Raw genomic sequence first — 15,000 nt, forward strand, 5'->3', positions numbered from 1 at the left:
ATATTCAGAGCGTGTGTGTTTGTGTGTTTGTGTGGGTGTAGGTGTGTCTACTTATGTGTAAAGGGGTTGGTATTCAACCCACGGCAAGCTCCATTGAACCTTTTCTGCCAATCAGAGTGCACAGCAGTGGTGACAGAGGAAGATTTTTTTTTTTTTTTTTGTCACGCCCAGCATTTCCTCTTTACAAGCCTGGGATTAGGACCATGTGACATCACAACACGTACAGGCACAGCCTATAACATTAGTTGTTGTTGTTGTGTGAAATGTTTTTTGGGTTTGTGTCTAATTTAGGCAATTTTATCTGTAAAAATGGTCTATTGTATGCTGAACAGTTAATCATAGTGGGACTAGTACAGGGTAAAAGAAGTATGAGACAGAAACAGGAAAACTCTCACGGTAAAGTCTCTCTGAGTGGGGTGTCATGTCACTCCAACTGAATTATGCACTTTGGGGAAAAATGTAAATGTGCAAATGTACAAGTAGTGTTGAAATGGGATACTAGGAAATGGAACAGTGCACACAGCGAAAGAGCTCAATGGTCACCAGAGACTAAAGAGACATCAGCGACCATCAGGAATTTATGGAAAAACCGAGAAATCAAACAGAATATTAACAAAATAGAGAGAACAGGGTGCAAAGAACAACAAAATAACGCGGCAACCAGAAGAGCATGCGCTCGAAATACAGAGAAGCTAAAAGGAAGGAAAAGCCAGAAAGGAAGGATGGAGTGAAGGAGCGTAAGGGAAGAGAACAGGAGGAGGAGAAGGAAGGAGGGAGCGGGGTTGGGGGGTTGGGGGGCTATTGGGAGGGGCGCTGCAGTCTCACCACTCTTCAACTCCGGATCAATGTTGAACGCTGGACATCACTGGCAAAATGGCCACTGCTCTCTCTTCCCCATCTCCCCTTGCTCGGGCCTCGTACTCACACACACACACACACACACTCAAAACAATCTGGAAGCAAACGGTCAAGACACAAGGCATTTCGGTCGGAATGTTGGGTTTTAGGAGAGGCGCAAACAAAGTATGAGAAGACAGACAGGCAGACAGACAGACAGACAGACAAATAAACAGACAGACATACAGACAGACAGACAGACAGACAGGCAGACAGACCGACAGACAGACCAACAGACAAATAAACGGACAGACATGCATACAGACAGACAGACAGGCAGACAGACCGACAGACAGACCGACAGACAGACCAACAGAGAACAGGAGACAGAGAAAGAGGGAGAGAGATGAAGTGAGAGGACAAGAGGAACAGACGGCCAGGGTGTGTAAGAAAGAGAGAAAGAAACATGGTGCATGTGAGTGAATGGCTGCGCTGTCTATACTGTGAGTCAGCTTTATCCCCGTGATGAAGGAAATATTAAAGACATCCACTCCCCCTTTTTTCACTCACACTTTGTCTGTTGAATTCACCGACATTTTATGCATCTATTAACATGACTGTGTGTATCAGAAACACAGCACATTCTTCTTCAGTGGAATAATTGCAACGCAACAGCTGGCCAAATGTTTATGTGAGCCCTACAAAAAAAAAAAAAAGAATTTAGTTCGTTTTTTTTTATATACTGGGGCACTGTTACAAAGCTATACAATGATATATTACTTGATTCAATTCGTTACTACTCAAATTACTCTAAGGCACACAAAGTCATATTACTTTAAAAGTCCAAACATCCACACAAATGATGTGTACATTACCAAAACAAGTTCATCAAACAAGTTTATTGAGGGATATATTAGCAATAATATGCAGAAAATCACAAGAGTCAGTGTCCTGTAAATCCCAAAGCAGAATCCATCCATATTTGTCTCAGCATGACAAAAATGACTAGATGCAGGGAAAATGAAAGAGGATTTGGTAGAACCCACACGCAAGCGCATCAGAAGAGATGGGATCCAATCAGAAGAAAAGTTATATAACACTTGTGGTTTTCCACTGTATCTGCTGTATTGAAAGGATGTGGTCACAGACTGGATGCTGAGATCAGGTGAAACTACACCCATAAGAGAACAGGATCGTTGTAGCGGGTTGGCCATTTTACGGGCCAGGCCCATCTCAAATGAACCTCGCTCCTTATTACATAGAAAAGGCTGTATTTCAATCATTAGACTTTCTCATACACCAGTGTTCATTAGATACTCCTGTAATTTAGACTTTTGAGACATCATAGATTTTAAATAGGATTTACAAGGAGTTCCCATAGGAAAATGTTATCGGGAGATGTAAAAATTAATCCAACTCATTTTAACATCAAATTTGCCACCAAAGTTTCTCTTAAAATTCCTTAGGAGAAACAATAAAAGTCAAAAAGGAGATGTAACATTCAGTGATGAAAGTGCTCAGCTTGGAAAAAAAATAAAAAATTCAAACCAGCCTCATACTGATTGGGATATTATTTTGTGTGAGGTGATTGGCTGGCACATTGGAAAGAAAATCTGCTGTTTCCCCATTTGTTGTGTCCAGCAACTTATACTTCTGTACTAAACAAACTCTCTTTTTAAAATGTAATTGCTCCATCTGCAAACTCTAAATAAGCCTAATTTATCAGCAATTCATAAAGGGTAGATCAGAGGAACTTTGACTTTCCTTTGAAAAGGAAAAGGATTCTTACAAAATGTTTTTATAATGACATATTTTGGAAAACTGGGCCGCTGACGTATGATCAAAGTCAGAATTAGGGTGTCAATTAACTGCTTTAGTGACATTCTTGCACTGTAACAGGCTATAACGTTGTATAGCCCACCTTTAACGATAGCACACCCAGCCTTCACTGCTTTGTTTACATCGTGGTCAGGCCAGCCACTGGTTTTTGCCCGAGACAATAGGTCATGACCATTATTAAAGCTCTGACCTAAAAACACAAATACATACACAGCTGGAGTCACAGATGGATAGGGATGGGTTTTTTTTCACATAGCACAATGTTGATTAGAGGAGCATGATTACTGACTGACACGTGATTGCAGGACATCTCCAATGTGGTATAAGTCTTAAAGTCACTACATGGTTGCACTAATGGGTGTACTGGTTGGGAATGTTCAAAACAGTGGACTGTTTTTTGAAAAAAATAGAAAGAAACTGAACATTCCTGAATCTTTGGTTAAATATCTTTTAAAGATAAGCACAGCAGCAGTAAGAGAGCAGATCTGGGGATGATCATCATGAGTGCTGGGGTATGGGTGCACGCACAAGTGCCACTCCTGCTGCCCTTAAAGTAACTTTCCATCAGAAACAAGCCCGAAAGGGCAAGCTGGCAGGCCGAGGAATTGGTCCTCTCTGCCAGGACTATACTTAGAAAATTACAGCACTCTCTGCTCAACTCTGAGGACACTCCCCTAAAATCCAGGCACAGGAAAGGTCTCAAGCGTGCATGTGTAGGGTGGAAGAGAAGAGAACTGCAGACGCCAGTATGTGTGTCACTCCAGTCTCACCAGCCTGTGGTCTTCTGCTGGCCATTTTGGTCTGATGTTCTGCGGGGTGTGAGGCTTTGGCGGAACCATGGTGCAGTGTGGTCTCCATCTATTTTTAAAGGGTCTGGCAGAGAGCTCAACGGAACAGTCTCTGTCAGGCTTGCTCTGTCAGTATATTGGCTGCTCTTTCACATAGAGTCAATGTTATACTGTGCTGTGCTATTTATGTCACAAGAGCCTATCAGAAGCAACTCAGAACCCGGCCAAACTGGAGTTCTTGCATGGCTGTGTGGGTATGGATATATACAACAGTTCTCCAGCAGGTAGATTAGTCAGACTAAATACTCTGTCTCTTATTGATATCATCAGTATAACTGGCATACCACTGATGCTGATGTCAGACATGAATTTGTTTCAGTAGAAGAGTACAGCCGGGTGGGTGGGGGGAGTGTTATATTCAGTGCGCACAAACATACCCGCTGATCTGTGAACCCCATGTAATTCATACTGGGTCTCTATAGTGTGTGTGACTGACAGCTGCTGTCCCCTCCAACCAAGCTTCAACACACAACAATGCAACCTACACAGCTGACACAGGACCACCACGCCAGCTGGGCTTCTCAACGGAAATACTAGTCTGTGAATATTTGCTTTATAATGATATTATATGGTCTATGCATAAAATAACAATAACAACAACAACAACAACAACAACAATAATTATATATATATATATATATATATATATATATATATATATATATATATATATATATATATATATATATATATATATATATATATAAAATGTTTAATTTATTTATTTTCAGCATAAACACGATTTTCGCACAGACGCGTCGTGGCAGCAGATAGCCAGGCTAAACAAATGACCGCGAGGTTCTGAAATACAGCATGTTGTGTATAGTCTAAATCTCGGGCATTTCTGCCCCGCCAGAACTAAAGCCACACCGGGGCCGGTAAAGGCGTTCTGTTTGCACTGCATTCGGTTGGACACTGCTGGGATTCTAAGCAGACAGACGGCACACTGTACCAAAACGCCAGCAAGGGAAATGTATTTGTTTGCGCATAGCCTGCTACTGGGGGTGCGTTTTAAAGGCGGAGGGGAAACGCTTGGATTTAAAACGGACATAAATAGATCGCCAGACACTTTTTATTTACAGTGTCCTCTGTATCTGTTTTATCTCACCACCGTCAAGCTAGGTGAAACGTGCTTTTTTGGAATTTCGTTCTTGATCCGTCCACCGCATGCGTTTATCGCACGCTTAAATTGTCAGTGCGTGGACGCAAGATGTTGAAATGTAATTGTAAGCAAAGGGGGGCCTTACTGAAACGCTCTGAAAAGTGGGTGTCTTATAGTTCTTTAGTGTCCGTTTGGTCCCTGCCTATGTAGATCTTCGGTGTCTTAGATCTTATGTATATGAATTAAGTTTTGGCGAGAAGACCAAAAGAACTGATTTACTGAGGAGCAAGGTTGACACAATACTTTCTGTGGCAAATGAATCACTAACTTTTTTTTTTTTTAAACATACAATAAATGCCAGACAATACATGCCACTGTCCTTGAGAAAATGTAAGTGAGATTAAAAAGTGCGGCTGGGTTGACACTTCAGTCACTATTTTCATCTGCACTCCAGGTGGACTATGTTTAGATGTTTCCTGTGCATACTTTGACTCTTCTTACTAATTAATCTGAATACTTCTGCTTCATGAGTATGCTCACCTAGCATCTTTATCCTTCTTTAACTCAGAGTTTTTATAGCTTTATCGTAAAACCACTTTCATTTGGTAGTCATTATTTTGTCATCCAGAATTGGAGCTTTGGTTTCATGCTCCAACTCTTCTACCACCTTTGGCTTGTTCAGTAGGCGCCTGGACCCACATTATAAGTAAAGCTAATTTCTGCAATGCTGCTTTGTGATAACACTTGTTGTATAAAGTGGTACACAAATCTTAAAATGAACTTATTGAGGCAGAGACAAAATGAACAGAGCAGGCTACCTGTGTTGGTTCTTTACCTAAAGGATAACAATAGCTGGTGATCTAGAATGCCCTAAATTAGATAAAGCTTGAGACGAACAGTAATCAGGATCTGGACCTACAGTGGGATTAGGGGCCTGCCACAGAGGCAACCACCTACCTTAAAATAAAATACTAAATAACAGAAATAGCCATACACAAGCAAAATTACAAAGCATGCACATGCAAAATTAAACTGAATCGTCCAATCATGCAACAAGGTTCGGTGAGCTGGACCAAATAGAGACCACACTAGCAAATGAACATCTGATTGCTGGACCAAATAGAGACCACACTAGCAACTGAACATCTGATTTGAAAGGGGAAATTTTCTAAGTTCTCACAGATGCCACCCCTTTATGTTACTGCATGAAATAGCTCCCCAGATCCAAATTATAGCCTTAACCATTAAGAGAGAAGGCATAATAACGGACCTTTCAAAAACACTGTAAAAAGCAGCTTCCACCAACATATGAGTCTGAAAAGTTGTCCTTGAAGTAAAACGGCGTTCTGTCCATCCCTGACGACCTTGTGCAGATTAAACATTAAATCCTCTTACATGTTAACTATCTTGCGTGGAAACAACGCTCTGGGTCTCAGTGAACACACCCTTAAATGTATTGGAATGATTGTTTAATATAAAATGAGGGCTTTAACGCACACAATTACAAACGAAGGTAGACGAGAAGGCTGCTCTAGATTGGTGGAGTACATCGCCATCTAGTGTCGTAAAAGAAGATGCTTATATCTTAGGCCAGAGCTATGAAATTAAAAAAAACAAAACGAAAATTTCAAGTTTGGCTACAGGTGTTCATTCTAACCAAACGGGAGGAGGCCTGATAAGATCTGGATATTTATGATCAGAATACATGAATTCAGATTTTGCTGACAATGTTCAGGGTGCGGGACGAGGAACTAGCGACGTGGTGCAATGGCAGTCCGCCACACGAACTAGTGAAGTCTCCCATGTCAGACTTTTTGTATTTCACCGCCTATAACGTGTTCCTTGGTAGTCATGACTAACTTGGCCGACCGTCTTCCCCGACCAGCTATGAACGCACGTAAGGGCTTGAACGATGAGCAGACTAGTTGATTAAGCAAGTTTAATCAGGCTGGTCGGTGAAAATATACCTTCAGCCGCACCGGCCTATTGCAGATGAAGGTGCATTGGGGAAAAACAACAACAACAACCTTTCACCCAGTGTAATTTGTTTGCCAGGTGTAATGATCCTATTGACCTTTGGAGGCACATGTTCTTAAATCTGACTTTATTAATATCTAGATATTTTTTAGACAAATTAATCACTATTGCTTCTCTGGTTGCTACACTAGGTTTAAACTAGTGGCCTTTCCTGCTTCTCCGATTTCTGTATTATGGTTAACTTTATTTATTATTATATAATTATTAATTATATTATTATATTATTATTAAGTTTCCTGCTTCTCTAACTAGATTTTTTATTCACAATGCCATCTTATTTTGCTGTCCAAGCGACCAGGTTGACACAGCTAGTATCTTTTCCATGCTTTAGTATAGATAATTACATACATTCAGACCTTGTCCTGTAAAAGCGACTCGGTCTGAGAGTAACAGTGGTTCTCGGGTGTGATGAATTGTAGGCTACATCTCATCCATATGAGGTGCTTTCTGCTCGACACGTTTGCATAGGCTATATTTGTCTTATTATGGTGGTGGGTAAAGCGTCGCATTGATTGAACCACAGCCTATCAAATCAAGACACTAAATATGCATATAGTTCACCATGGTCCACCAACTCTGAATTTAAATGTCTCATTTACCAAGCTCACCAAAATCTCCAAACGGCACCCCAGCACCTAGTCACTCAGTAAAAATGGTGCTTGCTGAGGTGAGATACGAGTAATGTAGGCTGCGTAGCTAGCTGGCTCATTTTCGGTTATTTTTTAACATATTTCGAATGATTGTATATACAAGAAGTCAATACTGCAGTATGCAGTCGACTTGGTCTGATACTGGTTAGTTTGTTGTGAAGCTGACGGCTTCAAATAAAAGGGCGCTTATACTGAACGCCGAAGATAAATCGATTTTAAGTAAATTTTAGGACTCTTCTTCAGAATTAATTCCCACCTATGTTTACGGTGGTCCCATGGTGTAATGGTTAGCACTCTGGACTTTGAATCCAGCGATCCGAGTTCAAATCTCGGTGGGACCTCGACATTTTCAGATGTCATTAACATGGAAAAACGTTCTTCCGATAGTCTGACCGAGGGAGGATAACTGAACTACGTCCGTTCACAAGATCTCACAGAATATGTGGTAACTAACTGGCATCTCAGGTTGTCTTAAGTATCCGAAGGAACATAACATATCTCTCAGAACGAGGTGGACGGAGGTAAAATTGGTCCTAGATAAGCAGGCCTTTTATCCGCCGTGGTGTCACATCTTCGGCCACAGCACTGAAACATTTCTGTCTGATTCGAACCTTCACATAATTATTATTTAATGACCTAATCAGGTAGGATTTACTGCAGTGCTGAGTATTTAATTAGATGTTTTCTGTAGTAGTTTCCAGTTTTTAGTTTTTATTCAAATTTGTGGGGTGAACACAAGATCAGTTGTGATCAGTTCACATGTGAGATTGGACCAATAGTTTCAAATGTCCATAACGTTTATTGCGCACTTTACAACACTAGCATCCATCACATAAACAAAAGAGATTACAGTTAATCCCCAAATGTTTGGCAGATTGAAAGGAATGTTTTTGTCACCTAATTTCACCAATATCCACATGCATGCAAACATATTTTTGTAACTCACCACAATATCAAGCACAGAGGAAAAAAAGCCATTAGGAGCAATGGGAGTAGGTAGTCAGTGAAAAATAAGTGCTTGTACAAATTCCTATTTACAGCAAAAGTGTTTACAAACATATTTTAAAAATAATTACATTTTTTATTGTAGTGCTTGTGAAGGCAACACCTTATTAAAACATGTTTCAAATTTTTTTTTCTATATGACTGTATCCAACAGAAGAATTCAGTCAGCACATATACATTTGGTGAAAATCTATGGAAATCTCGCTTTGGTGTTTGAGAGTCATAGAAAGCTGCTTAAGCATAGCATGGCATAATGAGAAACTGTTTTTAATAGCAAAAAATAAAGCCTCACAGATTATTCTGGTCATTGTGATATATTTGATAGTACAGCCCACCTACTGTTTAATATTTGTAATGTCTTGCTGCTGTTGAAAATGAGACAGGCCAAAAAAACTTCTGCCTCTTTAAAACACAGCAAGCATCTTCTCATATGACTATTTAACCTTGTTAATATAGACCATCCAGTCAAATGGTGCAGCAACCTTGAATTTCGGACCATGCTTGGGTATAAACATGGTTTGTAGGTATGATTGTGTAAACAGAGAAAGGCTGTGTTGTGGGACATGTGAGCACACGTGCTCCTGGCCCATATTATGAAATAGTGACTTAATAACCAGCCAGCGCCTTGTTTAGTGTATTTTAGGACTGATGTTTCTATCTGTACTCTCTCTAAACGTGTCTTCTGTTGAGGCACTGTTGCCCAAACTGAGTTTGTCATTCATGCATTTTTTAAAAATTAGGCTTACAACACTGAAACCAGCTATTAAAGGGGTGCCATTTAAAGGAACGTGCCGCCAAAACAATGCAAGTGTCTAGTACGTTTAACATGCTGACGCCAACACGTTCTATTCACATTTTACATTGTTTGGGCATGTCGTCTGCCAGGGTGAAAAAGGAGGTTCTCTTTTATATGACGGATGAATCTACGTTCAGTGTCTCTTTGCAGCTGCTGTAACTGTGCTTCCCGTTGCTCTGTCTGTTGAGTGAGTGCATGGCTGCTTGCGATTTCTCGTCCTCCGAGCAAAACGGCGCCTGCTCGAGGCTGACTGTGACCCGACTGGTCTCTGTGAACGACGAGTTGGTGTGGTAGTTGCTGTGAGACTCGGCTGTCACCCGGCGATGACGTCGCCACTGAGCCTTGTACTGGGAAGACCTGCGCCTGACAACTGACTGGACCTGGAAGAGACCATTAAAGAGGCAATAAGCCATTTTCGTCACCAAAAAGCAGCAAACATTTTTTTTTTTAAATGATTATTTATTATTTTTTCTTTCTTTCGTTTTTTTCTATAAAGTGCAGCTCATATTATATGAAAAATAACATTTCTTTTGTACTCCTCAAATGAACTGGTTTATGCTCCACAGAGCAGTTCCCCCACATGGCCATTTTTAAAACAGATTTAGTACAGAATCTCTGAAACACCCAGGCCAATATTTGTCAGTATAATGGCTATTACAGAACATGAATAAGAATCATTGGGAAAATGACTTATTCCTCCTTTAATGCCATTTTACACTGGAAGCAATGTAATGAGCACAGCAAATCACAACTACTCTGTGATGCAGGCTATTTTTCAATGAGTGTGATTTACCGCGATGTTCCGCATGTATAGGGATTTATTTATTTTTTTAAATATTCCCGATGTTACAACATTGTGTGTGGGGATGACCTTTACAGTGTAAAATAATAAAATAGGCTATCTGTTAACACTGCGGTAACCGTGACTGCGTATTTTCCCCATGTTTTCAGTAGTTCTGTTATAGTTTTTCCTTTAAGAAGGTCAAGTAGAAGTAAATTAATAAAAGTTCCCTCTACTCTCGACCTTTCTTTAAGCTTGTATTAATGTTGCTGAGTAATAATACAGCTTATAGGCTAGAATATGGCTCTTCCATTTTAATCATGGTCCTGTTACGTGCCATGTGTGCACGTTTGTGTTTTGTATTGGTTGTTTTTCCCTGTTACAGTTAAACCAATGAGAAGTCTTGTGGGCCGAGATGGAGGCGGGACTACTGCTTTAAAGGCAGATATTCTCTCCTGTGAGAGTGTGCAGCGCTGGTTGGGCACAAGTTTGAGTTATTATTTAGGGCATTTCGTTAAAGTATGCAGCGCTGGTTCGGGCCATGCGTGAGAGTTATTACTTAAGGCATCTTGTGACAGTGTATGAACGATACTGTATAATTTACTTACTAGATTGCTGTTATGTTTCCCCTCTCTGTCGGTGTGGACAAGTCAGGTAACATGGTTACAGGTGATTTTAATGTATAGATGTGGTAGATTAGGGGTGGGTGCCACTTCGTTGCATTGTTGATCAGGAAAGGTATGTGGTAGGCAGGGAAGCTGTTTTATTATTATTCTCATTTCTTTGGCACCATCCATAACGTCCACCCGTACTTTATGGTCACTCACTGGAATTGTTCTTATGCTCTGAACTATGTGCTCTTGCCATTGATTTTATTGGTACAAGTAAATTGATAAACACAGAGGTTAGTGGTGTTGGTCTCATCCTTGGCTATTTTACGCATGCCTCACACACACACACACACACACACACACACACACACACACACACACACACACACACACACACACACTCCTTTTAGGACTGTTACAGCCCTTTCGATTTTGCCACCAACCGGGGGCATGTAACAATCGAGTAGAAGTAAATAAATAAAAGTTCTCTCTACTCTCGACCTTTCTTTAAGCTTGTATTAATGTTGTTAAGTAATAATACAGCTTATAGGCTAGAAAATGGCTCTTCCATTTTATTCATGGCCCCAGATTGTATAATATAACAAGAATACTTAATTTTGTACTGTTTCTGCATAGAAACCATGGGCTTTCACCTGAAATTCTAGCAGAAACGGCTTCCATTTAGCACTGACCCAGACTTGAACTCCACAAAAAATTAGCACAAAACACATTACTTCTGCATTTAAAAAGAGCTAGAGGCTCAGTTAATAACTAAGAAAAAGACCAAAATCAGTTAACAACCGAAGTACTAAGTGTGTAGTTTTTAAAACTCTGGAGTAGTTTTAAAAAAACAAAACACTACAGCTTGTCTCAAGTGGATCCTAGACTATGTTAAAAGGTCTCAACCTTTTTTGCTGTTTGCTGTGCTATTTCATGGCTTTGACATTTTTTATTCTCTGGTGATAGCGTATGATGGAGCTAGGCACCTACCTCGCCATTGTTGAAACAGAAGACAAAGGCGACCAGGAGTCCCTACGGAGGGTGGAACAGATTATGGGGGAAAAATCAGGAATGTTAGAATTGTTTCATTCAGTTTCCTTAATGACAATATTATTTTAATTTAATTCAGTATACTGCAGATGGAAACCTAACAGCCAATTCAAAATAAATGTAAAACCCTTTCATTGAATAACCTACGCTGACAGTGTAGTATAGCATAAGATAACACAGATGGGCTCAAAACATCTTGTGAAACCAGTAATACGTAAAGGGTGTAGGTAGTCACATTTGAGCCAAATAGTCCAGTAATAATCGTAACCCATGCTTTAATTAAACATCTTCAAAACCTGCACTTTTTTGTGATATAATACACAAATCCTTCTGTTTTTCGTGATTTTTTTTAACCACCTTTGATCTTTTTATTTCCAGGACCTCAACGATCACGTTACAACATCATAGCATTGTGATGATATGTGAAATACTGAATAGAATAGAATAGAACAGAGTATTCAGCTTTCCCACTCTTACACTGATTTCTTTTGACAAACATACTTATTGATTCTACTGAGTTTTTATGAAATGCAAGTTCATACACTGAAAAACCAAAACAGCAATTTCCCAGAGATATTTGTCCAAATGACAAAAGCTTCTGGTATGAAGAGACTGTGTGGCAGACATAGGGCCTGGGTCAGGTCTGTGGGTCAGGCAACAGCCTACCTGAAAATGCGTGAAAATGTGCATGAGGAACTCGTAGATGGCCAGGGCCAGTTTGCCCTCAGGCTGCAGTGGGACCAGGATGAAATGGATCCCCATCAGAGGCACCAGGATGAGGGTGGCGCGCACGGCCTTCATGTAGACCCTGGACTCCGTCTTGTGCGTGACCCGTAGCTTAGTGATCAGTACTCGCACTATGTTCATCAGGAAGAACAGGTTCACCTGCAGGGGGCGACAGAGGCGACAGGCTCACAGGCCATGGCTGTGAGGGAGAGCCCTCCTGAGCACTTTTAGGTCTTGGTTGTGTCCATGCAGACTGCAGAGCAAAGTGCCACACCGTCTTGTCGTCCAGCCACACAGCCTCGCTCGCATTGTATAAATTAAAATAGTATCACTTAAATCATTCTCTGAGAACGATCACTGAAAGTTAGTGGCCAGGGGTAAAAACTCATTAGCCCCGTGGAACAGCCAATCAGATTTTTGTTATGTTGCTGGAAAAGAGGGTCCTGTGAGAGAAGACCTGTGTGACAATGTGCTCAGACACTTGAGCACATGAGAGCACTCACCACCAGGGCAACCTGGATGGGGCCGTGGACGATATAGAGGAGGCTTGTGTTGTCTATCCAGCAACTGAGAAACACACAGACACAGGGCTCATAAACACTCACGCACGAACACACATGCACACAGACGTATGCCACGCAACTCGTCAGTGAATACATGAGGATCCCCTTCCAAACAGCATTTTAAACCAGGGGGAAGAGAGGTTGAACCTCAATTCAAACCTAGCTTTGCAAAAATGGATGGAGATGTCTGCTTACTTGTCATCGTAGAAGACCAGGCGAGCTATGGCATGGATCACAGTTGGAATAACGGGAAAACCTACAAGAAAGAAAGATAAATTAATAGGATGACTCTTTAAAATGCAATATAATTGATAAGGAAAATGAGAGGAAGAGAAGTGAATGCTACAAACATCAGTCATCTTTAAATGGAAGCTGGGTCAATAATAGGAACAACTGTTTCAAGATTTTTACATTTTAAATGACCAATTACCATATTCATGCTGTTAGACATTAGCTATTTCATTTGAACTGAGCACCTTGAGTGAACCTGGTATGGGGGATTTTCTAATGAAACAACTCGATTCGTATCAGTGAACCAAAGCAATATGGAGGGGTTCTGCTAGTCACATCCCCAAAGGGGAGTAATCAAAGTGTCAGACAGAGTCAATGTGAATCAGACCGAAGGGAATCTTATGGATTTGACTCCTCACCCCAGCCCAGCAGGTAGTACCATCCCAGGTGCTGCTCTCCCATGAACATGGCCACGATGATGAGAGTATGCAGGTAGATTCCTTCGCACAACATCCAGAAGTAGTTTGAACAGTGTGTGTAAAGAATCAAACTTAAAAAGATCTTGCAGACAATCTGAATGAGTCAGTGCACACACACACACACACACACACACACAGACACACACACAGACACACACACACACACACACAGACCTATTAAATCAGAACTGCGCAACTTCTCTTTTGTTGATAATTATTGCTATAGTGGCTTTTGCAATGCTGATATTAGCAATATTTCATTTTGTAGATGAGTCTTATAACTAATCACTTTTTGATCAATGTTTTGTGGGAGTTTTAATGAGTCATTACACTGGCATGATACTTCAAACAATAATAAATTTTGGTCAAATTAATACAGGTTAATCTGTATGCATACATATCAATCCCTCACCATGGCTCTAGAAATATACTGCAATATATCACAGTTATGATATCTAGTAAAATAATCACAGTATAATGTTTTTGTCTCGTACGCCTTAGTATAAATATTGCAAGGACAAATAAAACTACAACCCCCCGAAGAAAAGGACATGTGAGAGAGACATGCAAATATCCAAGATCTACCACCCAGTATGACAAATCAGCCAAAACCAAATTACCTCAACCGCAACACACCAGAATCTCATACACACTCGACTAGACCATTGGGGTAAAATCCTCTACAAGGGGTGACAACAAAAGTAAAACAACTTCAAATAATAAATGGGGTGATAAACACAGACGACTGGACGCTCACCGAGTCGCTCACTGTGCTCTTGTTGATAATGTTAAACCAGATCACCATAAGTATGGAGTTCAGGATAAATGACATAAACATGTTCTTGTGGAGAGAGATCCTCTGGCAGCTTAGACATCTGCAGAAAAACCGCGTACAGTACTCACAATGCAATGCATAAACCATTGGTGTAATGTGTGAGTTCACGCGATGGTCTTTACATTTACTCACTTGAAATAGGAGAAGATGAACATGGATATGACTAGGGAGACCACAGAGAGAGTATGACCCACCACAGCCAGATAGGACATGGTAATTGCAAGCTGCATAGAGGCAAGATGGGAGAATACAATCATTCCAGTGCATTCTCTGTTTACAAAGCTTTTATAACGCCATACAGTTTGTGCCATACACAAGGATAGCACGATTGCAGGATGGGAATGAGTGCCGTGAAATCGACTGGTGGGCATCAGCATGATCTCCGTGGAACGGATTCTTCACGAGCAGCAAATCATGTCCTGCCATGTCCTTGCACAATGTTATAAACTATGGGAACATTCGACACTTGCCTTATTCAATCTAGCTGTTTCATTCATTAGGAATAAAACATGTGTGTGTGTCCCCCACCCCCCCCCCCACCCCCCCCTGTGTGGACACAATATAAAAGGTAGAGATTAAAATGTCCTCACTTTGAGTTTCTGTTCAAAAT

General features: G+C 40.7%; 1 protein-coding gene and 1 non-coding gene across 3 annotated transcripts in view; one reads left to right on the top strand and one right to left on the bottom strand.

The window, feature by feature from the left end:
• Positions 1–7,582: 7,582 nt before the first annotated feature.
• On the top strand, positions 7,583–7,654 carry trnaq-uug. Its single transcript has one exon. It is a non-coding gene; the product is annotated as a tRNA-Gln (tRNA).
• A 435-nt stretch (positions 7,655–8,089) lies between these two features.
• calcrl2 (calcitonin receptor-like 2) overlaps positions 8,090–15,000 on the bottom strand; it is a 20,985-nt gene continuing 14,074 nt past the window's right edge. For both annotated transcript variants that reach the window (XM_035521383.1, XM_035521382.1), the window contains exons 5-13: positions 14,981–15,000; positions 14,523–14,614; positions 14,313–14,430; positions 13,496–13,649; positions 13,041–13,101; positions 12,786–12,849; positions 12,223–12,441; positions 11,497–11,538; positions 8,090–9,494 (exon numbers count right to left, since the gene is read on the bottom strand). The exon at positions 14,981–15,000 is cut by the window's right edge and continues 93 nt beyond it. In XM_035521383.1, coding sequence (XP_035377276.1) covers positions 9,225–9,494; positions 11,497–11,538; positions 12,223–12,441; positions 12,786–12,849; positions 13,041–13,101; positions 13,496–13,649; positions 14,313–14,430; positions 14,523–14,614; positions 14,981–15,000 — 1,040 coding nt within the window. In that variant the 3' untranslated portion in view covers positions 8,090–9,224. The remainder of the gene's footprint in view (positions 9,495–11,496; positions 11,539–12,222; positions 12,442–12,785; positions 12,850–13,040; positions 13,102–13,495; positions 13,650–14,312; positions 14,431–14,522; positions 14,615–14,980) is intronic.

The sequence above is a fragment of the Electrophorus electricus genome, chromosome 22 (assembly GCF_013358815.1).
Source record: "Electrophorus electricus isolate fEleEle1 chromosome 22, fEleEle1.pri, whole genome shotgun sequence".
Taxonomy (NCBI): domain Eukaryota; kingdom Metazoa; phylum Chordata; class Actinopteri; order Gymnotiformes; family Gymnotidae; genus Electrophorus; species Electrophorus electricus.